General features: G+C 41.9%; 1 protein-coding gene across 2 annotated transcripts in view; it reads left to right on the top strand.

Moving 5' to 3' along the window:
- Positions 1 to 392: 392 nt before the first annotated feature.
- Positions 393 to 21777, top strand: part of NXPH2 (neurexophilin 2) — a 37585-nt gene continuing 16200 nt past the window's right edge. Inside the window, exon 1 of one of the 2 annotated variants that reach the window (XM_050340167.1) lies at positions 393 to 930. In XM_050340167.1, coding sequence (XP_050196124.1) covers positions 877 to 930 — 54 coding nt within the window. In that variant the 5' untranslated portion in view covers positions 393 to 876. Of the gene's footprint in view, positions 931 to 1598; positions 1616 to 21777 lie in introns of those variants that run through there. The other variant, XM_050340168.1, reaches the window with a different exon arrangement.

Genomic DNA, 21777 nt, shown 5'->3' with positions numbered 1-21777 from the left:
TCCAGGGCGGACTGCAGGACCCGGCCGTCCTGCCGCGTCTCCTCACAGCTGGGCAGAAGAAACACGTCGGGTTTCCCCGCAAGGACGGTGGCTGCTCACCCGCGTGTGTGTATGCGGGGGGCCAATCCACCCTAAAGAGAGGGACCTGCGACAGGAGTGTCCTATAAAACCAGGACCGGGGCGGTCGAGCCCGACTCTTCACCTGCCTCCCTTTCCACACCAGCGGTCGGGCAGCCCGTAGTCGCTCCAGGAGGCGCATCCCGGCTCGGGCTGGGCGGCTGCGGGCGGAGGAGGGGCCGCCACCTCTTTAAACTTGCCGGGAGGGCTGGGCCGCCCCGCCCGGGGCAGCGGGGGCTCCTCAGCGCCCGGCGGGGACGCGCCGCCCCCCGACAAGGCTCTGCTCCGCTCCGGCCCGGGCGGGCGGTCCCCGGTCCCCGGTCCCCGGCAGCGCCATGCAGGGCAGCGGGGCGGCGGGGCCCGGCCGCGGGCTGTGAGGGGACCCCGCTCTGCCCCCGGGGGGAGCCGGGCAGCGCCGACACCTCCCGCCTCCCTCATCCCGCCTCCCGCCCGCCATGGCCGCCCGCGGAGCCGGGCGGTGCGGAGCCGAGAGCAGCGGCAGTGCCGGGGTCTGGCCGCTGCCTGGCAGCGCCCCGTGAGCGGGGACAGCGCCCCGTGAGCGGGGACAGCGCCCCGTGAGCGGGGACAGCGCCCCGTGAGCGGGGACAGCGCCCCGTGAGCGGGGACAGCGCCCCGTGAGCGGGGACAGCGGGCGGCGTGTCCCTGCGCCCGGTCCTGCCCCCCCTCCCCGTCCTCCTCCCGGAGCGGGGATGAGCGAGACCCGCGCCAGGGGAGTCGCCGCCTAGACCGGCAGCCAGGATGGTGCCCCTGCAGCCCCTGCCCCTCGTCGTGGTCCAGGGCGTCCTCCAGCTCGTAAGTCTCCATCCCCGCGGCACCCGGGCTCTCCCGAGGGGGCTTCGGGGACTCCGGCGCCCTTTCACCGGGGAGTGCGGTCCCCTCGGGCTGGCTCCGAGCAGCATCCCAAACCATCCTTCCCGCAGCCCCCGACTGGATTCTTATTCTTTTCCCCGTTTTTCTTTTCTTTCTCTGTGTGTTTTTTTTGTTGTTTTGGTTGTTTGGGGTTTTTTTGGTTTTGTTTTTTTAATTAAGCGAGCTTGCTTCTCACCGGGCTGTTTTGGGATGTGGGACAGTCGCGCACCCGAGGGCAGCGCGGCCGCGGGCGCCGGGATGCGCTGGGATGCGCTGGGATGTGCTGGGATGCGCCGGGATGCGCCGGGATGCGCTGGGATGCGCCGGGATGCCACCGGGTACCGCGGGCGGGGACGGGGGGATGTGTGTGTGTGCCGAGCATCACCCGAACTGTCCGCTCCCGAAAAGTTTTCTGCTCGCCTCAAGCGCCTCTTTTCGTGCGCAAGACATAGCGGGTCGTGCAGGTAGAGCCACCTGCGCTTGGGAAGCTGCCCCGTTAGTCTCGGCTTGCTGCAGCGCACGCCAGGTGTTTCCTTAATTTTTATCAGAAACTGTGGGACAGGCCGGTGTTACGCTAAAGATTCCTCTGCATGCGGTGGGGGAATGCGGGGACTGACGTGGTGGCAAGGTGAGATGCAGGCTGCGAAATTCAGGGCTCTGAAGGGAGGGAGGCAAAGCGAGGTGCGCGGCTGGAGGCGGGCGAGGAGCTCAACTTCTCTCTCGCCAGCAGTGCCTCGTTCGTGGGGCACTGATGGTGGGAAACAAATGGATTAATGCTCGGGTTCAGATGGCAGGAGAGGTTAAAAAGAGGGAAAAAAAGTCTTTACAGAAGAGTTTGGCCATCTTCACTTTAGTTTCAAAATCCCATTTTAAGTATACTCGTTATTTCGGGGTGAGTTTTGGTTTTACTGCCAAAAGTTATGCCTCTCTTCCCCAGCTGCCTGGGACCCGAAAGTTTGTCACCGCAGTCAATAGGGAGTGTGTAATAAACCTTGAAGAGATTAAACACCCTCCTTAAGAACTGGAGTCTAGTATTACAGCGTGAGGTGATTGATTAGTTTTTGAGGAAGCTTATGTCAAATTCTAATCCGGTTTTGGATTGTGCTTGTCGTGTAATGTTTTTTGCTCCAGCACTTTATCATAGCAATGAAGTAGCGAGCTGCAGCCCTGCGATAAGGCACACATTTCTTTCACACTCCCATCCTTTTGGACAATAAAAGGCTGTTTACATTCTTCACATTCCTGCAGCCCAGTTTCCAGCTAAACAACACGCAGGGGTGAGAGATGGGAAAGCAGAGCAGCAAATGGATTACAAAGTTGCTGAGCAGAAGGGAACTAAATAAAAACGCTCCTTCCTCACGTCTGCAACCTCTCTCACTCACTCGCACCCTCCTCTTTATTTATTTTTTTTTTAAGAGATATCAAAGGGATCGTTTGAAACTTGAATCATCAGGGATCGGGTTTGTTACACAATGTTTTATGGATGATGTTGGGAAGTTTCTTGCTGTGGTTTTCCATGCTGTAAGTGAAGGCTGGCTAAAAGAAGCAAAGTTGCTGCCTTGAATCAAACAAAAATCATAAACAGTCACTGAAGGTTCTCAGGTGGATGTGGCACTCAGCTCACTCAGGAGGATTCATTTTTTCTGCATTCTTTATATGCAAACCAACAAGGTTTTCAACTCAATTAGTTATATAGCTTATATAAATTAGCTTAAATAATAAATTAAAGCAAAACGAGAATGTATGAGATTTTTGAGGCATTTTAGGCTTACCTTGTAATGCTAACCTACTGCTAAAAAGTTGTGTAAATACCTTTTGGCATGCTAGAACATCTGGTTAACATCTGGTTAAAGTTTTTGCTTATTATAAAATTAAAAATATTTGATGTTGGTGGTAATGCTTTGAGTACAAGTCTGTGCTATTCTTTGTTCTCTGGTCAGTATTTGCAGGGACTGGTGGCTTCCTGGAGTCTGATTAGCAGCTTTAGCAGGCAGGCATTGGTGTTACTGGTTCTTGACTTTTTCTTTGTATTTTTAACCAAAGATGAACATGATTGATATTATTCAACAATAAAGGCTCAGCATTTCAGCCAAGAAATAAAAGAAACCATTGGTTTCAGTGTTGCAGTACAGCAGCCTCCTAGGAAGCCATAAATGCTGTCAGTAAACCCTTCCTGATAGGGCAATCTTAATTTTTTATAAAATATGTAAGAGGTGTCACAATGTGAAATATTTTGGCATTGTATTTCAGTGAAGATAGAAGTACTTTTTATTTAATAAACTGAACTTCAAATGCTGCCTCACCTTTCAGATACCAAAGTGTGCTGTCTACTTACCTACTTCTTAAAGATGCATAAATTAGGATGAAACTTCATAAATTTGAGGGGATTATGGCAGAGAGTCTCACTGAATTTCCGAAAGCAGTGCTAGATGATTTTTTTATGTGCTGTTCTGTCAGAAGTTCATGAGTAGTACTTTTAATAGAGTGTGGACATATTTTTGTAACATGTTCCTGGATTATTATTTTGGTTAATAGCTGGTGTACCAGTATGCATGCAGCATAAGCACATATATATTTCCTAAAATATTTTGCATATTTGGGTATATGGAGCAGTAAGGAAGCCTGCTGTAGAGTCAGGCTAAGGTGCTAACTTGCTCCTGTAAAAATGCAATTGATTTTAAAAGTCAGGTTTACCTTATGTTGACAATATGGAGCAAAACAACAATTTGCAATGCACAGTCAGTACATGTCTGGGCTGCTATTGATAAGAAGATGAAGAATTGTTGTGTTGTGTTATCATTAATAGGTACTCTTGCTTTACTATTAATTTTCAGTAAGCTTTTCCAATTGTCACATAATTGCTGAATGCCTTGTTAGTTACCTCTTCATAAATAATAGAGTTCTACATGTTGAATATTGAAGAGAGTGAAGTATTAGGATAATACAGTTTATAGCATGCCTGATAGTGTTTTATTAAGTCAGCTTTAAATACCTTGAAGGAAAGGGGGCTTCTCCTACTTCCCTGGGAATATTACTTGTCATTTTAAAGAAATCTTGTTGAAAAAAAAAAAAATGCTGTCACTGTCCATTATTTCCTTTCCATGTTATTAATTTGCACATTTAATGAGTCATGTTTCATAACATTGTTAAAAAAAGCTTAGATGGAGTCTTCAAAATGCATGATATTTCCCCCTTTCCTATAGGAAGGAAAAGAAATAAAAGCTGTATGCAGGTTTTGAATCAAGAAGCAGAGTTAGTCACTACTTTCTCTTTGTCTTGGCAAGGTGTAGTTACAGACACACACTCAGGCAGGACCTGTGGTTCTGTAGGGTCATCAGGCACCAGAACTATTTGTACATTCCTGCATCTTTGAGATCTGAAATTAAGAAAGGATCAAACCAGCATTTTCCAATGCCTACAGTTAAAGTTGCACCAGCATTTCTATCAAGAAACTCCCTTCTAACGTTATCATTGGGCAGAGTTGTTGCTGTGTTAGAAATCCAGGAATTAATTTTACAAACCCTTAAAAGCTGTTGATTTTTTTTTCCCCAGTAGTGTTTGTATAGATAAGAAATAATTAGGAAAAAAAAGACAAAGAGAAAAGTTATTTTAAGACTTTTCTCCACCAACTTTGAGACTACAGTGTTTGATATGAGGAAAATTCAATGATAGATTGTTTGTCTTGGAATTTCAAGGGCTAAAATTGTCCAACAAACTGGGTTTTGTTACAGTTAGTGAAACAAAATTTTTACAGATTCTTTTTTAACAGAATTTAAGGTTCTTAATGACTTAAGCTAAAAAGAGTATTTGCTATAGTAGAAGACATTGCTTCATAAGAAATTACTTGAAAACTGAGATAACGCTGCCTTTCCATTTAAAATATGTATGCCCTGTAAAGTGTAGAAACATAGAAGTATGTTCCTCCTGGCTACTTTAATTTTGTCTTCTAGCCCTGCAAACATATTCCATGTAACGTGCCCTTGCAGTAAGAATCAGAAATAGGCACCATGCAAAACTCTCAGCTCCATTTCAGAAAGGTAAATGCTTCCCTCTGGTCATCTGGAAGCACACGGCTGAAATTCCATCCCCTTTAATTTCAGAGGGAACTTTATCATGAAACATATTGGGCCCAACCTTTCATTTGGTTTATTTTGTTATTTTTCTCGATGCTGTGGGCATTCTAAGCCCATGTTTTATTCTTGTGTATTAAAGTAATGTGAGTAACCCAAGAAACGAGGGCAGTTTGGAGTTGAAGATAGTTGAGCAAATGGTGGTTTCAGAAGTTTGAGAATTTATTACCCTGAATGAGAAGTTGTGTTTTAAGGTGGAGAGGGACAGGTTTACTTTACATAGGAGGTTCACAGCTTAACCTGTCCTCATGTCTTGTCTTTTGACCTAGTTCTGTGGAATTGGTGACTGATATTTTTCAGTTTGACTGAAAATTGGAGGTTGACTGGGGCACAGAAAGGTTAAGGATCCTATTTCAAATCTGTACAGAAAGTCTCTTTGATGTCCAGTAGACCACAAGACACCCCAGGCTTCCCTAGCACAGGGCAAGTAAAATGCAAGTCTCAATCCTTCCATGTGTAACATGCAAGGAGTTTTTCTGCCATTGTAAAGCACTTGGAGAGATGTCAGAGATGTGCTGTAAGTGTAACCGACAGGGAAGTGAAATGGAAAGATCAGTGGAGCCCAAATGCTAAATTGGGATGCACTGATCACTCCCACCTGCCTGGTTTTCCTCCTGCGCTTCGGTTTCTGAAAGAAAGGAACTCGGACATGGGAGTCAAAAAGAAGCAGCAGAAACCACTCACTAGGGGGACATTCAGGGCATCAGAAAGACACAACTCTGCTCTAGTTGCACCAATTTCCTCCTTTGCTGTTGAAAATTTTACCTTTAGTCAGCACTTTATAAGCAAAACTGTATGAGAAGAAGCAAGAGCTGCTCAGCACGACGTGGGAACTGAGCCCTAGGGTGACAGGAATGCGTGTTCCGTGGGTGAGGTGTTAACCCATATTTGGCCCAAGTGATTAATAAGACATGGTAGTTCTTGGGCACTTGTGGTAAAGAGCTGACATAGGGAAAGATCAGTGCTAGTCCAGAATGGTTTTAAGACAACAGCTGTGATTCCATAGCTGTGGGTTGCATCCTGGCCAGGAACAGAGCGAGCTGTCCTGGTGCTGAAGGAATCCTGTCGCTTTGGATCTTTCTCATGTACTTGTCAATGTATCAAAACCACAGGCAGCGAGGAAAAAGGAAGATTTTTTTCCTTCTTGTGCCTGTGTGCTTCACAGGACAGTCCATTTACTCTGTTAATCCATCTTCTAGTCCTGATTTTTGCCGACTTCTTTAACGTGCCACTTCACTATACCCATTATAAAGCACAAATAGCAGCCTGAAACTTCTTACCACATCAAATCTCGGAGAACTGAATCAAATCTAGCAGAACTGGAAAAGAGGAATGAACTTGATTTCCAAACATCCTACTTTGAGGCAGCTTTGGCCATTCACTTCAAATCTTAAATGTTTGTGTTTTTATTTGTCCAACCCCATTCTTCATTCCCATTCAGTTTTCCACTGTGTTTGCAGTTATCGTTTGTGTTGTTTGTTTAGGTAGTTAAAGACTCAAAGAAAATCAAGGGTGGACCTGCTAATCAGATTCTGCTTCCAGCAGAGCATCACTACTGCAAAACAAGTCCATGAGAGACACATTTCAGCCTCTCGGAGATCCTTTCCTCAATTTAGCACTGTTTACACTGGCATGTTTTCTCTGGTACTCTTATCTGTAAAAAATCCTTTTATCAGTAGTTTCCTTGTGGTCCAGGAACTCTTACTGTGGTGTTGTAGCACTGAAAATGTGATAACATCCATGCAGTCATGCAGCACAGTTGTGTCTACAGTTGAGTCACGCACTTGGGTTACTCCCTGAGTAATCTGAGCTGATGGGGGACCTTCAACATGAAAATGCAGCTCAGGAGTCTGCACCTTGCAGGAGGAGCACAGGCTGCAGTCCTAATGTTCCCCTTCTCCCAGACTCCACATACAAGGCACTTGGGATGCTGGAAAATCTTGGGATGCTGGAAAATCTATCTGTGCAGAAATATGGGTGTTGTCAGCACTCTGCCAGGTGAGCAAGAGAGGGGATGGATGGGGAGGGGGTGGATGAGTTTCTGGGTGAATCTCACACAAAATCTATAAGGTCTGCAGGTCAGGAGTTGGAAAACAATGTTAATTCCTTTCTGGTCAGGAATCTCCTTGTGGGCTGGTGTTCTGTGCCAGCTTTAAGCTCAGCTGCAGTTAACAAGAAGGCTCAAGGAAACAAAGTAAGAGTTGGGAGGAAAAAAAGGGCTGTGAAGTTGGGTCTGCAGTTAAGACTAAGGAGATTTGTCCTTGCAGCAGAGATTTCAGTGCTGGTGTGATGCTCTGCTCTTCCTGGAATGGTAGCACTTACTGTAAATACAGAATTTGATTGACTATAATTTGAGGTAGAATTAAAGAGCTGTAAGATCTGTAGTTCTTGAGATAGGTTTTTCTTTGTTCCAAACGACTGGTAGTAACAGAAGCTATTATTAGCTGGGAAGTGAAAATGAAAGAATAGGGAGAAATAAAAAAGAAAACGAAGACTCTACTGTCTCTAAAATCAGTTTTTATGTGTATTGGGGGCAATTGTGGTTATTGTATCATTTCAGTGCAGATTTGAGGCTACTTTAAAAGCCCTAATTCTGCTTTTCCAGATCCAGCATATTCCTTTTATGTTTACAATCAGCTGAGAATTTCTTTACTTGTTTTTGGTGATGACCAGGTATTTCTAATATCATGAATCACCGGTATAAACACGATCTTAATTTCATCTGACTTTACCCATTATCCAGGAAAATAAACCACTTGTGCATAGAAGTGCTTCTATATTTATTCTGTTATTAAGTAGATTTAAGGGCTTTTTATGGCTTTGATGGAGAAGGAGCTGGCTGTGCTTGAGGGTGACCTGGAGGGAAAAAGCCCTGGGATTTTGCTGAGGGAGTAAGAGGTGAATATGAGAAAGAGGAGGATGATGGAAATAAAACAATGCCTTCAGCAGTTGAACTGAGCCTGGGCAGTTACTGCAGGAGGAGAGAGACAGACAGACTGACAGTAACCAGGAATATTCCCCCAATTACACTGAGTTCTACCTGTGTATGAACCTCAGGAGGGTGAAATATGGGACCTTGAAGTTTATTCCCTCCAGTGCTGCCTGGCTCTTTCCTCCTTATAAACACCCTACTGGTTGCTTCTGTTGTTCACCACATACCTTTGGAAAGTTGGAATTACTATTTCTCATGGGGCTTCAAGGGTCTCATGGCCAGTCCTTTTTCTTTTTCTGGAGCCTTTAGCTGTAGCTGTTACTGGTGACTGTCTTCCTCCACCACTGGGAGCCTAAAACAGACAAGGTATTCCCAAGTTGAATTTTCTCCTTACTGCAGGTGATTCTTTGAAGAAGAAACCTTCAAAAATTGTAGTACAGGAGAAGGCACACAATAGTAATTTTATAGTGCACTGTAGTCAGAATTCACAGCCCTTTATAGTCAAGATGTATTACACGTGTGCCATTACTGTTTTGAGAAACCAAAGAAACAAAATAGAGCCTCAAGGCACGTTTCTCAGCTTCGCCTCCAGTAGACAAGAAGAATATTCTGCATAGCTGACCCTTTCCTTCACTGGCCCTTCTCGATACAAAGGCAAAGAGCTGCTGAATCTGATCAGGGGCATTTTCAGAGTGGCATAATGTGGATCAAGGCAGGAGTGAAGGCCAGTCCTTCAGTTTCTCGAGCAAAGTGTACCAGGGAGAAGGTTGAAGTCTGTGTTGTTTTCCACTCATTAAACTAACAAAATGCTAATCAGCTCTGTGGAAAGATTCGGAGCAGATAATGTTACCTCTGTGGCTGTGGCACCACTGAGTTATCAGGTGTGTTAGCCTGGGCCACTTTAAATTAGGTGATTGAAACACCTCATTTTCTTTTGAAACTGATTCAGTTTTGTCTATTTCTTTGACTACTTTCAACTCTGTCACTGCTAAAGGCAAGGAAAAGACTGATGTTAAACTCCTTATCGGGCTGGGACAAATCCTATGATACAGCTGCTCTTGTATTCCAGGCTCTGCTTCATCCCACTGCTGAACTGCTGTGCAGTTTACATTAAATTAGTCTTCCAGTAGTGGAAACATCCTTTTTTTTTTTTTTTTTTAGTTAATTTTGAGTCAAATTGCACCGTGTTCTGTGCTGAATGACAAATCCATCAGTCTTCTTTGCATTCCCCTGGCTTGGGTCTGCTCCCTGCTGTAAAGAAGTTTCTGGCCCTCCAGGGAGCTTTTCCAAGCTGCACTCTGCCTTGAGCTGCCTGCTTGCTAACTCTTTCTCTCTCTTCATGCTCCATCTTCCTAAAGTGGTTTTTTTCCAAGCAGAGAATGCTCAGTTCCTCTGGGAGAAGCAGCAGCTTCCTTGCTTTCCTCTTCCTCCTGGAGATGCCCTCCTGATCCAAAGTACAGTAGCCAGCAGCAGATAGAAAGACTATAATCCTTTCTGCTGCTCAACTTCAGGGGTTTTTAAATTTTATTTAAAGAGTTTTTTTAATTATTATTTTTTTATTATATTTAATTTTTGTACAGGAAACTAGTAGTTAGAACCACCTTTCCAGAATCTATTAGTGGTCATCAGTTCAGCCTTCACTGAGAGCTTCTGTCCAAGCTCTCTGATAGCGGATCAATCCAAAGGTTTATTGGCTTTGAGTTGTAGATTGTATAATGTACTTCTAGAGTGTTTCCACTTAAAATGGTCCATTTTTAAACTCATTTGTCATGATATCCACTACTATAACACGTGACTGGAACGTGATACTTTTTTTCTTTTTTTTTTTTTTTAAGGAGCAAGTTTTACAGAGCTTCAGATCCTATATACTCTGCCCTCAAAAGCATTTGTCTCTACAAAGCATATTTTTCCCCTTTGACACCCTTTCCTTGTGAAGGTCTTGCTGTGACAGTGAGCTGTGGTGTGTAACATTTAGACTCAGACCAAGAGATACAACCAACTGCATTTCTTCCACATGAACATCCTGGGGACACAGAAGGTGTTTGGTTTCTTTACACTCTCTCTCCTTCCCCCTAGAACCTGAAATCCTGAATTTTTTTTTTTTTCTATAGCAGTTCTGGTGAAAATCACAGCTGATGCTTTTCCTTACAGTTCTTAAAAAGCGGGAAAGTCATTCTCATCCATCTCATTCTTCGAGCCTTTTCTTATTCTTCTTCTCACTGGAATTCACTATCCAGTTCCTGGCACCAAACTGAAGCTAGCTAAAATAATGCCAATGTGTTGAGTGCCTGACAGGAGAATAAATGCATTGTTGAGTTAGGACCTATTTGATTTAAATTAAATTAAATGCCTCTAAATGTAAGAATGAGAAAACATGACATACCTCATAGTCAGATCCATTTTATGGTGTTCACCCCATAATCCTTTTATTCAGACACACATGACCTATGTGTTATCAGCAATGGACAGCCTAGGACTGATGTGACTAAGGAATTTAAACTCCATATTTTATTTAACAAAACCTTTTTGTGGATATTGGATGGGATCTGTTACTCTGCTTGCTTAGACTGAAGATTCAGTGTTGCTGCTTTTAATTCTTGATGTTGAACAATGGGAGAAAGAATGAATTTAAAATAGCTAACTTTGTATTTATGATGACTAAGAATACCAATCTGCAGAAATTTGCCTTCTGGAGAGTTTGCAATATTCTTCCAATGAACAGCACAGTTATGTTTTTGGTGGAGCAAAAAGATTATTATTGTGGAAAATACAAATATAATGGCTATTGTATCTTTCTTGTGCTTTGATGGATTGGATTGTCCTGTCCAGTTCAGATTAACTATGAGATTTATTTTTATTTTTTTCAATAAAGCTGGTAACTGTGAAGGAGATTCAACTTTTTTTTCTGTTTAGATATTGAAACTGTAGTCCTGATAACACAACCCATTAGTCACTTAACTGACTTGTCCCATACCAGTGCCATTGACATCCTTCTGAGCTTTCAGGGAGTGTTGAGATAAACTGAGCCTGTGAGTAGGGATTAATAAAGCCTGCTCTTTTATGAACATGTGCCCCTTACCCCAATTTCTGTCTTAACTAGAGTCCTGTTAAATAATTGTTCTAGTTATCCTTGGGATCACCAGCTCTGATCTAACTGAAGTGCACAGAATGGCTGAACAGTTATTTCAGTGGGACCTCTTCAGTTTGAGAATAACATCTTAACTAAATGTGGTCAGGAATTTTCCTACACCTCTGGAAAATTCAAAATCACTAAAAGATAGCAGAGAATTATCAATGTCACAGCTTTGAATCAAACACCTGCATTTTGCAGATGGTGCCTGAGAATGAAATTTAGCAAGTTTCCCACACAGAGAGGAGATATCTGTAAGGTCCAGAACCCTCTGGTGGGTCACAGGGATGCCCACTTTCACCCAGACTAGGAGGCTTTTTAAGGGTAGCTGGGCAGCCTGAGGTAGAACAGCTATTAATGACTAAAGAATAAATAGGTGATAATATCTCCATTCACTCTAAGCAAATAAGTCAGTGCTTATCCCCTAATTAGGATAGCAGAAGGGAGAGTGAGCCTGCATCTCTCCAGGCAGTATTGAACTTATCGAGGGAGACAGGATTCTACAAGAGGGTGCTCAGTCCTTGCCCTCGACGGGACTAAAAGCTGCTGGGATCTGCCTTTTGAGGGGAGAGAGAGAAGAGGTACAAATTTGTTCATTTATTTTGGTGGAAGGTCAGGTGTGTATAAATTCAGTGAGAGCAGGAAGCTGACTCTTCTCGCATCTATCTTGCTTCTGCAAGGAGGCACTGGAAAATAAACTGTGATGGAGGCATCACTGCAAGCATTCTTACCTTGTTCTGTGACCTTAGCCAAAGGTGCATGAAAACCACATCCTGGATTGGATCCTTCAATGGAAATTAATGAAGGAATACCTGGATTTGTATCCTGAGAGAGCCCACACATGGATTACAAGATCAGGTCCTCAGTGAGGTGTCCTCCAAAACAAACTAAAGGGAATTTGCAACCTTAAAACTCCAGGACTACTTGGGTCATGTGTCTTGCTGGGTCGTTTTAGAGGTTATAGATTTAGGCATCTATTACAAACCTGGGGGACAACTGCACTAGCTGTCTGTCAAGCTCTCCCTGCTTTTGTTGTTATCTTTATCAGATGGATACCAGGAAAAGCTATCCAATATCCTGTGATGTAGGATTGCTCATGCTGAACACTTCCTAGTATTCTTCTGTAATGTTCTTTTAGAAGGTCCCATGAGAATCCCTAGGAAGTCTCACAGCTGATGGTATCATATTGTTTAGTAAGTTTTTTCTAATGCTATGCACAAAGTTTCCCTAATTCCTTCCCTTTATGCTTAGCTATCTGCTTTTCTATCACTCTTGAGACACTTTGTTCAGGCTGCATTATTTGCCTGTTCCTGGGGACCTTTTTCTCAAAGAACTGCAACATTAGCACTGTGAGTCACAGACTTTAGCCTCTTTATTCATCTTTTCTACTGATTCTGAGTGTTTGGAGTAATATACATTTTTATTTTCTTCCTTTTTTCCTCTTGGTTTTCAAAAAACATCTTAAAGGAAAGATATCCAAGTGCTGAACAAATTTGCTTAGATGGTGTCTTTTAACCCTTACATAAAGGACTCTTGGAGAATTTGGCAATTTTTCAGATTAAGAAAATGGGCTAGATTCAGGAGGAAGGCATTATATTCTGAACAATTCTCTTGGAATATTTTTTCTACTTCAAAGTTCAATGCTTCCATTACCAATTTTTTTTTTAATGGGCATGTGATCTAGACAGATTGGATTTTTTCTGGACATCTGCAGCCAGCCCATGAGGATGGGACACTGCGTGTGAACTACGTGACTGTATTAGCATTATGCATGAGTTAACAAACACAGCACCAAGAAGTAGGATTAGTGTAAAATTCATACAATTATAAGGTTTTGATCAGCTCAGAGCTCAGGGAGAAGACTTGTATCTAGGCAGAAACATTACCACTCTCCCTGATGTGTTATTTCCATTGCTAGATCTTCAGGGGTGTCTTCTGCTTCATGTGCAGGGCTGAGCACATGTCAGTGCCCTGAGTAAAAATTAGAGTGCCTGAAAAGAAAAATTACAGCAGGAATTACACATAAACAGATTGAATACCTAAATGTTTTGCTCACTCTCTGATTTCTATTAAAGAAATATCCCACAGATTCCCAAGGGACACGTTTCTTTGCAAGCAGCGACAACCTCTGTAGTTGTCAGTGTGTAAGAAAAGCTGCTGTTGAAGGATGCTATTAAAAGAATCACATGTTCTGTTGATATAAACCCAATATTGCTTCAGATTTCCTATTCCTGAAAGAAATACATTTAGAGTAGTCTGTAAAATAGTCTTTTTGCCTGGAACCACCACCTTTTCTCATACAAGTCATCATCTTTAATAGATAAACTTTCCATTAAGAGCTAGACAAGATGCTAGTTTTTCCTTCAGCAGTTAGAAATAAGAACAATAAATGTGTGGGAGAAATGCATCAATTTGGTTAGGAACATCAAAGTGTGTTCCTATCTAAAATATAGACAAATCAGTTCAGAGGAGGCTCCAAGTATAGAATTATTGACCCTGGAGGACAAGATACAGAATAACCTTCCTAGGCTGTGCTTTGTCAATTTTAAGTAGTGTTTGCAAGGTGAGTAGTTTAAAAGTCTCATCCCCCTCAGCAAAATATTAATAGTAGATGCATCAGACTTTTTCCTAAAAGTTTTTTCCCTTTATAAATTACACTGCTGTAAAAGTATATTAATGTTCTATGCATCTATTAATCTTCTGTAAGACAATATGAATAAATCCATCTGATTGATGTAACTCATAAAAGTACATAATTGTGTCTCTCTCTGATCTGGTTGCTAATTTTCTGATGTGGTCTCAAGTCTGGGAGTAGCTGGTCGAGCCCTCTCTGTGGTGTGTCACAATCCTGGAAGCGATGGGGTCTGCAGCCCTACATCCCTGTGTAGGGTGAAAGATTAACTCAGTAGATCACAATGAATATTTTTTTAATCATCATAAATATAAATACAATTCCCATAAGGTAACTTCTGAGATTAATTCTTCTTTCACACGGTGCTAATTGTAGGTCTGCTCTGTGATAAATTTAAACCTATCAGCCAAAAAAAAAAGTATTCTGTTTTATTCAAAATGCTTTTGAGCTATCTATTCAAGAAGTGGACTGTCTTCCAGATAACCCAGAGTGGAAGCAGTCCTCATTGTGTTAAAAAGAAAGAACACCTCATCCTATGACACATTTTGTGTGCATGTATGTAAATATAAATACATATATATATATATATATATATATGTAAGACAGTGTCCTGGGAAGTTAGCAGGTGAAAGCTGTCCTTTAAGTCAAACTCACAACACAAAAATGACTTTTGTTTCAAGGAATGTGTACATTAGAAACAAGGGGAAAAAATTGCTACATTCAATTATATGCTGCCGTTCAAAGCCTGTAATTCAAATAATCACCTTTGATCCAATATCACTGATGGTATATTTTGAAAATAACTTTATAATTAAATATAAACTTATATATAACTTTATAATGAAATCTGAAGCAGACAAGAGTCTTTAAATCATCTTCTTTGGGTAGATTAGTTATCAGGGGGAAGGAGGTGGGGGGGCCTTACACTGTGATTTCCAGCAAACCACGTCAAAACTTTTCAGTAGTGATAGTGATTATGAACATTTAAGCCTCCCAAATCCCTCTGTGAATTCAGTTTGTAGTCTTACAGAAGAACAGGACCCATTTGTTACCCATGTCTGGTTAGAGTGTGACTCATTAACCTTGGCCTTCTGAGCCTCAGCCCAGCAGCTTTTCACCCGCTCAGTAGTCCACTTATCAGGGCAGAAATGTCCCAACCTGGAGACAGAAATGCTTGGGAGACGGTGTCAGAAACCTTGACAAAGTAGATGACACTCCTGTGCTCTCTCCTCATCCACAGATCTAGTAATTTGATAAATATTTGGTGACCAGTTTAGTCTAGCACGTAAATTTAGTAAATCCATGGTAAATCTATGTTGTTTATTCCCTGTCATCATCTTCCCCTTCATGTGCCCACATATGACTTTAGAAAGGATTTGCTTGGTGATTTCCCTGAGGGCTGAAGTGAGTCTGAGCAGTTGATAATCTCACAGATTGTTTTTAGCCTTTTTGAAAACAGTTTCTACCTCTGGGATCTTTGCTGGTCATCAGGAAAGAAAGAAAGAATCAAACTTCAGAGGACTTGAATTAGTGTTACTTAGTTGGTGCAAGAGTCAAATGGATCCCTTGGAGTTCAATACAATACCATTGAGACAGTTGTTTTAGTTTAGTGATGAATGCTAAATGATCATTAAGCCATAATTTAAATAATCATCTGCAAAGGAATGTTTTTCATTCACAATTTTGTCTTTAAATTAGCTAGAAGGACATGATGGTTTGCTCCAGGTCTCTTTAGGAGATCTAAACTTTACTTAGAGGGGCAGGGCTTAAGTTAGGTCCTCCAATATCAATGCAAGTGGCCTTGTAGAGGCAGAACTAAATGTTCCTTGTGGATGAGGATGCTCCGGGTTGAGCAGCAATCTGTACTTGCTTCATGACTCTGCAGCAGTCCTGTAAGAACTGCTTCATTTCCCCCCCTTCTCTATAGTTTGAACATGGGATACTTTTGCCTGAAATCCATATAACCATATAAGATTCAACAAAACTTTCAAGATCATCATTAGTGTGGGCTAACCCTGCTTTTTGGAGCTAAAAACTCAAGACCAGCTTGCTTAAAACACTGATTATTATATCCTTTGCTGTGTTACATTTTAGCAATGCCCACAGAAATAATATATGCTTAAGACAGACACAAGAAGATTTGTAATTCTTTGTGAGACTCAATCCTTCTGAATTCAGTGTTTCTTGGAGACTAAGCACAGAGGTAAAACTGTCAGCCTGTGCTTCGACTCAGACTAACAACTTTTGCTCCTGCAAAAACGATTCACATTTTTAATCATCCATTGGGTTGTGTTCTACATATTGAGGACTTGTAGATAAATAATTAAATCGAGAATATTCCGGATAGGCAAATGAACCTCAAAGCAATTATAACACCTGAGAATTTATCAAGTGTAGAGATATTTTTCAGCTACGGAAAGAAATTGTCATTAACCATTGTCAAGCACTTGCAGTTTTCTACCATAGGGGAACTTGGTTCTCCCTCAGTTTGTGAGCTGATGCAGTGACAAGCTGCAGAGAGATGACAGATTTCGCTGAGGATTCAGAGTCTGAACACCTGTGCAGTGTCATGCATTTAAAAATAGAATGTGACAGCAAAACACATCAACCCTCTAATGTCCAAATGGAAACCACAGGGGTTTTTCCTTCAACTTTTATCCAGAGAAATCACTTTCAATCATCACTGGCCAAGTGAAAACACAAAGCAAAAGCTGTTTTGTTGCAGCCCAAAATTAGGAGTGACAAATTGGGATGGTAGGCGCAGGTGCACGGAAAACATCCAGTAATCCCCATTTCTTTCTTCTCAGTGCTGTTCTGACATCCTGCATCTCCAAGGGGTGCAGATTATTAATGGTCAGTAGCACTTTCTTCGGGAAACCCTTGGAGGATGGTTAGGAGAGGACTGTCACCCAAAAGCTGCTTTGCATACCTTGGCTTTTGTGTGACTCATTCAACCCTCCAAAGAAGCTATCAAAAAACAACCAACACATTTTTTGTTTTCTATAATCTTCTCTCTGGAAGAAAAAAGAAAAAAGAGCATTTACCAAGGGCAGAAAGATAAAGCCAGGCTTGCTTGATTACTGTGTTAGAAGTGAGCAGTATGCTCTTCTCTGGAGCAGCCGACGTCACTGGCAGCATTTGAAGGGAACATCTCCACTGCCCATCTCCTTTAATAGTATCCTTGAAACCTTAATCAAATCTAAAGCATGTAATCTTTTCTTTTTTCTTTTTTTTTTTTTTTTTTTTTTACAGATGGAACTAGGTTTCCCAGTCTGCCAGAGCCCACTGCCAGCCTGCTCTGCTCTCCTCCAGGGCTGAGCACAATTACTGGGCAGCACCATGGGCTGACCAGGAACCCACTTCATCCCATTTTTCCCACCACACAGTGCTAACCTTTCATTATGTGCTCTTTCTTCAGCAAAAGCTTTGTTTTCAAAGATCATATGTTTTTTCCAGGTATCTGGTACAATCATTTTGAGATGTGGTTTTGGCCTCTTTTCTATTGCAATCCTATTAACTGTCTTAAAAAGGCCATTTATTCAGTATTTTTGGACAAGATTTTTATGTGATTGTGTGATGGAGAATTAAGGAATGTCCATATTTAGCTCTTGTGTGCTCTCACTTACGTATGAAAGAGACAGAAATCTACTTTAAACTCAGATAAGAATTAGCATTTTGGATGACAAAATCTATCACACATGAATGAGTTGCTTCTTAAAATCAACCAAATAAATTAGACTCCCTGTTTAGGAGCATCTGGCACCCTTAGAACCTAGTTCATATAATGACATCTCTCTTTGTTAAGAAGAATTATGTAACAATATGGTTGATTTATTTCAAGATGATTGGCTTAGTAACTTAATTGGACTATGCAGTATACCAGAGCAAAAAAAAAAAACAACAAAAAAGAAAAATTTAATTAGCTCATTCACTTGTGGATGACTGGAAGCACTGAGCATCATGCTCAGCTTCTTCAGAGGTGTGCAGCCCTTTGATCCTGCAAGGAACCAAACCTTTTCAGCTTCCACAGAGCCCAAGCTCATGTTCAGGCACTGGGCCCCAGACAAAGCCCACAGAAACCAGCAAAAAGTTTCCTTTGAATCCAAAGAGCACTCGGTGGCTCCTGGAAGGCAAAGGAACCTTCCTGGAGAAACAGCAAGCCAAAAATGTGTCTTGAAGAATAAAGCTCATTTTCTTCCTCTGTGGCCTCCTTTTCCCTTCAGCTTAAACTCTGACCTTCCAAGCTCCCAAATGCTGTTAACATACCAGAAAATTACCATGTTGTATCCAAGTTTTATATTCATCCTGCTGCAAAGTTTTATTTCCTCTATTTCCAGGATGACTACTTAGATATGAAAAACGTGCATTTGCAACACCATTTTACTGCTTTATAGGGTCACCACCTCTCAGCTGAGACTGAACATTATTATAATTATAATTATTATATTATTGAACATCTTAGTAACATAAAAGTAACAGTGTTATTTATTGTAATGTGTTCAAATTGCTTAATATCCAAATAGTATTTTCAGAATGGCACTTGACAGTTGTTCAAATTTTCAAGATCTCTCCATTTTATTTCAGTTCCAAATGCAGCTTGTGCCAGCCAAGAGACTGCTCACTTGTGAGCAAATTCCACTTAAGTGGAGTTAATCACATCAGCTTGTTTCTACACTCTGGTTTTACACCAATTTAAATAAAATTAGAGGTCTGAGTGCTGATTTCTCTTGTGTTCTTAAGCTAAAATACTCTGAGACCCCAATGATTTCTTTTTCCATCTCTATAATTAAGCACCAAACTCCCCACTTCTGTCCCACCCCCCAAAGCACACAGAAAACAAGACAAAACCCTAAATTAAAATCAGAGTAAGGATTTGACTTACAACATAAAAGAAGAAGCAGGGCTGAAATTCCATACTTATCACACCCTGTAGTACCTGCATACTGCTGCACATCTGGTGTGTGAGATAATGCTGCTGTTTAGAGACCACGGTACGAACGCAGAAAATTGGAAATGAGTTTCAAGTCTTAACACTACATTTCCTCACTTCTGGGAGCAAGCAAGGCCCTGTCTTTTTGTAGGTCGTGTGATTTGATTACCCGTGGTTTTTTTTTTTTTTTTTTGCTCTGAAAATAACATAGGCACTAAGGAAATCAGAAAAGGAATAGTTCTGGAAGAAGTATTTTGTGCAGCACAGCTGAGGTTTTTTATAAATTCCCAGACCATATAGCAAGGTTTAATTGTAATGTTAGCAGCCACAAAAAAAAAAAAAAAAAGAGATGCTCACATGAAGTTATGGGTGGAACAATAAAACATATGTACCTTGTTCATTCACTTACCACATAATATAAATAATTAAAGCCAAAGGCAGTGTTTAGCCATTCTCTGCAACAGAGCATATTCTCTCAGGACTATGTGGTGTTAGAATTGTCACAGTCACACCTATCAGTTATCTGCATGTTTCTAGCCTGTAGCTGTCAGACAGGAGAAGTTAGATCTGCAGTCAATGTGTTTTCCAGTTATTTCTTACTGAAACCTATGGATGTTTGCCTGGGTCTGACTTCTGGCAGGGAGCATTTTCCTTGTACCGTCATGTAAAAGACAAGATTTTTATTACAAAAAATGACCCAGGCATAGTGCATTTAGCTTTGGACTTAACAGAGAGGAAATCAAGTACACCTCTAAACGTAGAACATCAGAATTTATCTGATGTTTTAGTACTCACATGCTTCCAAACTGAATGTTTTCCCTCAGCTTTGAGTGTGAGTGCCTGAATGCCAGTTCACCTGCAGTGAACAGGGCACAGAAGAGGAGATTGGTATTGGTGATGTGCTCCCAACCTACAGCACCAGGTGGGATGGCATCTGGGAGGAATACAACGAGCAGGGAAGCTGCTGGGGTGTGATGGGCACCCTGTTCCCAAATCTAGACCAGAGCAGGAGCAGTTCTCATACCTTAAGACCCAAACAGTGGTGTGAGCATCATGACCTGGCTACAAGGCCAGGAAAGCAGCATCCCAATCCAGACAGAAAAGCAAACCAGAAGTTCAGTGACTCCTCCTCCTCCCTCCAATCTGTGCTGCGTTTTTCCTGTGTACTGACCATGAAGATAAATGGAGAAGAGCAGTTGAGGGAAGCATGCTGTTGGCACTCCAGAGAAAACATCTCCTCCTGAGTATTGACCAGCAATGAACTGCACATCAAAATTGTTTAGACATTTCGATCCATATTCAGCTATCAGAGTTTCTGCTGAAGTTCAGCTGAGCCCTAAGCAAAGTCAAACATGAGCCACATACATCTTATCTACACTTAATGAGGTGTTGCCCTTTGCTGACTGGAAGGAGATCTGCCAAGATTTTCTCTTCTGGAGCTTGTTTTGGAAATATTAGCTCTCTGATCAGTGAAGTAACATATCCAAGCTTCTTGTTCTCTGAATACAGGTGATAACAATCCTTGTTTCTCACTGTGAGCCTGTGCCCTCCTCCATGCATGGCACGTGGGCAGGAGAAGCTGCTAAACCTCCAACAGGAGCTGGAAGGTTCCCTGCTTCAAACCCAACCACAAAGAACAGAGAAACCAGACTTATGCACAAATTTCTGAGCCAAAATCTGTAACAGACTTCTGTGCATACACTCTGGTGAATTTGATGGTCATGCCTGGTCCAGATTAAGTTTGTACCGGTGGATGATCCAGGCATGCAGGGAACTGGCACAGGGCTGAGCTCCGTTCATCCTTATCCCTGCAGCATTGCAGGCAGATAGGACAGACAAACAAACTCTTCCTGAAATGGTTCATTCAAGCAACTGGCTCTTCCATAGGTGTCAGAAGTTGTAATGCTATTTGATGTAACAAGTTTATTGACCTGATCATGGAGACTCAGAGATTTATAAAATCACATTTTTATTACTGATTCAGTCATGCACATACATATTTATAGGCTTTGTAATTGATCACATAGGGCAACACATTAAATTTTAATACAGGGGATTACTTTCTGTCCCTGTAGAACCACCTTTGTATCCACAGGAGGCAGTTTAAAACATTTACAGCGGAGTTGCTTTTATGTCTGTCACAAGCCTATTACCAGCTTTGGTCTAGGCAGCAGTTACATTTAGATTTGTTTCCTGCTTTGATCTCTACAATCTGTGTGAAAACACACATTAGAGACAAGAAGGATTGTGTGACTTTTTAAGGCTGGCGTCACTTACACATCACCAGTTCTTGTAGCTTCTCCTTAGCAGCTCACATCTCATATCTCCTGCTCTAAAAGCCTGCTCTTCCTAACCCCAGTGTGTTTGGGTTTTGAGATTACTCAGGGCACCTGTTAACACTCACTCCCAAACCCATTCATGGCCAGTGGTTAGGTTTCTTATACAGACTCACAGTTCGGCAACTTGATGAAAAAGACTTCATTTTGTGTTACACCTGTTGAGTCAGTGCATGAAAAAGGCAGTGAATACAAGTCTTATTAGCAATCATGAGTCCTTCTCAACTGGTTTATTCTGCTTTTTAAAACGTAGTGAGAACTGACTACTGCAGAGTGGATATTTTCAGAGTAAACCTGAAATTAGAAAAGTCTATTTTGGAAGCAGATTCATTACCTGCAAGGCAGGTCAAGATTGTGCTCAAACCAAAAAAGAAAAATCCCCAAAGAAATTTGAACACCAAGGTACCTAAGGAACACTTTGGTTTTGTTACCCTTCATGGTCAAGTCCTGGAGCAGGGAAGTCAAATGAGTTGCTGGCAGAGGAATGTGGATAGCGGTATTCATGGAACCGTCCTGCTCTAGCAAAGCTGTCCTTGACCATGGCAGGAGGGTTTGGAACTAGATGAGCTTTAAAGTCCTTCCCAACCTCATCAACCATTCTATAATTCTATGATTATCTAAACTTTTGGAGAAAGAATGTCTGCTGTCAGTGAGGACAAAGAAGTCAGAGGAGCTGAGATTTCTCACAGAATGCTTATCT

The sequence above is a fragment of the Myiozetetes cayanensis genome, unplaced genomic scaffold (assembly GCF_022539395.1).
Source record: "Myiozetetes cayanensis isolate MyiCay16 unplaced genomic scaffold, myiCay2020 scf9, whole genome shotgun sequence".
Lineage (NCBI taxonomy): Eukaryota > Metazoa > Chordata > Aves > Passeriformes > Tyrannidae > Myiozetetes > Myiozetetes cayanensis.
The sequence above is the reverse complement of the archived record's forward strand: the minus strand, read 5'-3'. Positions and strand labels throughout refer to the sequence as shown.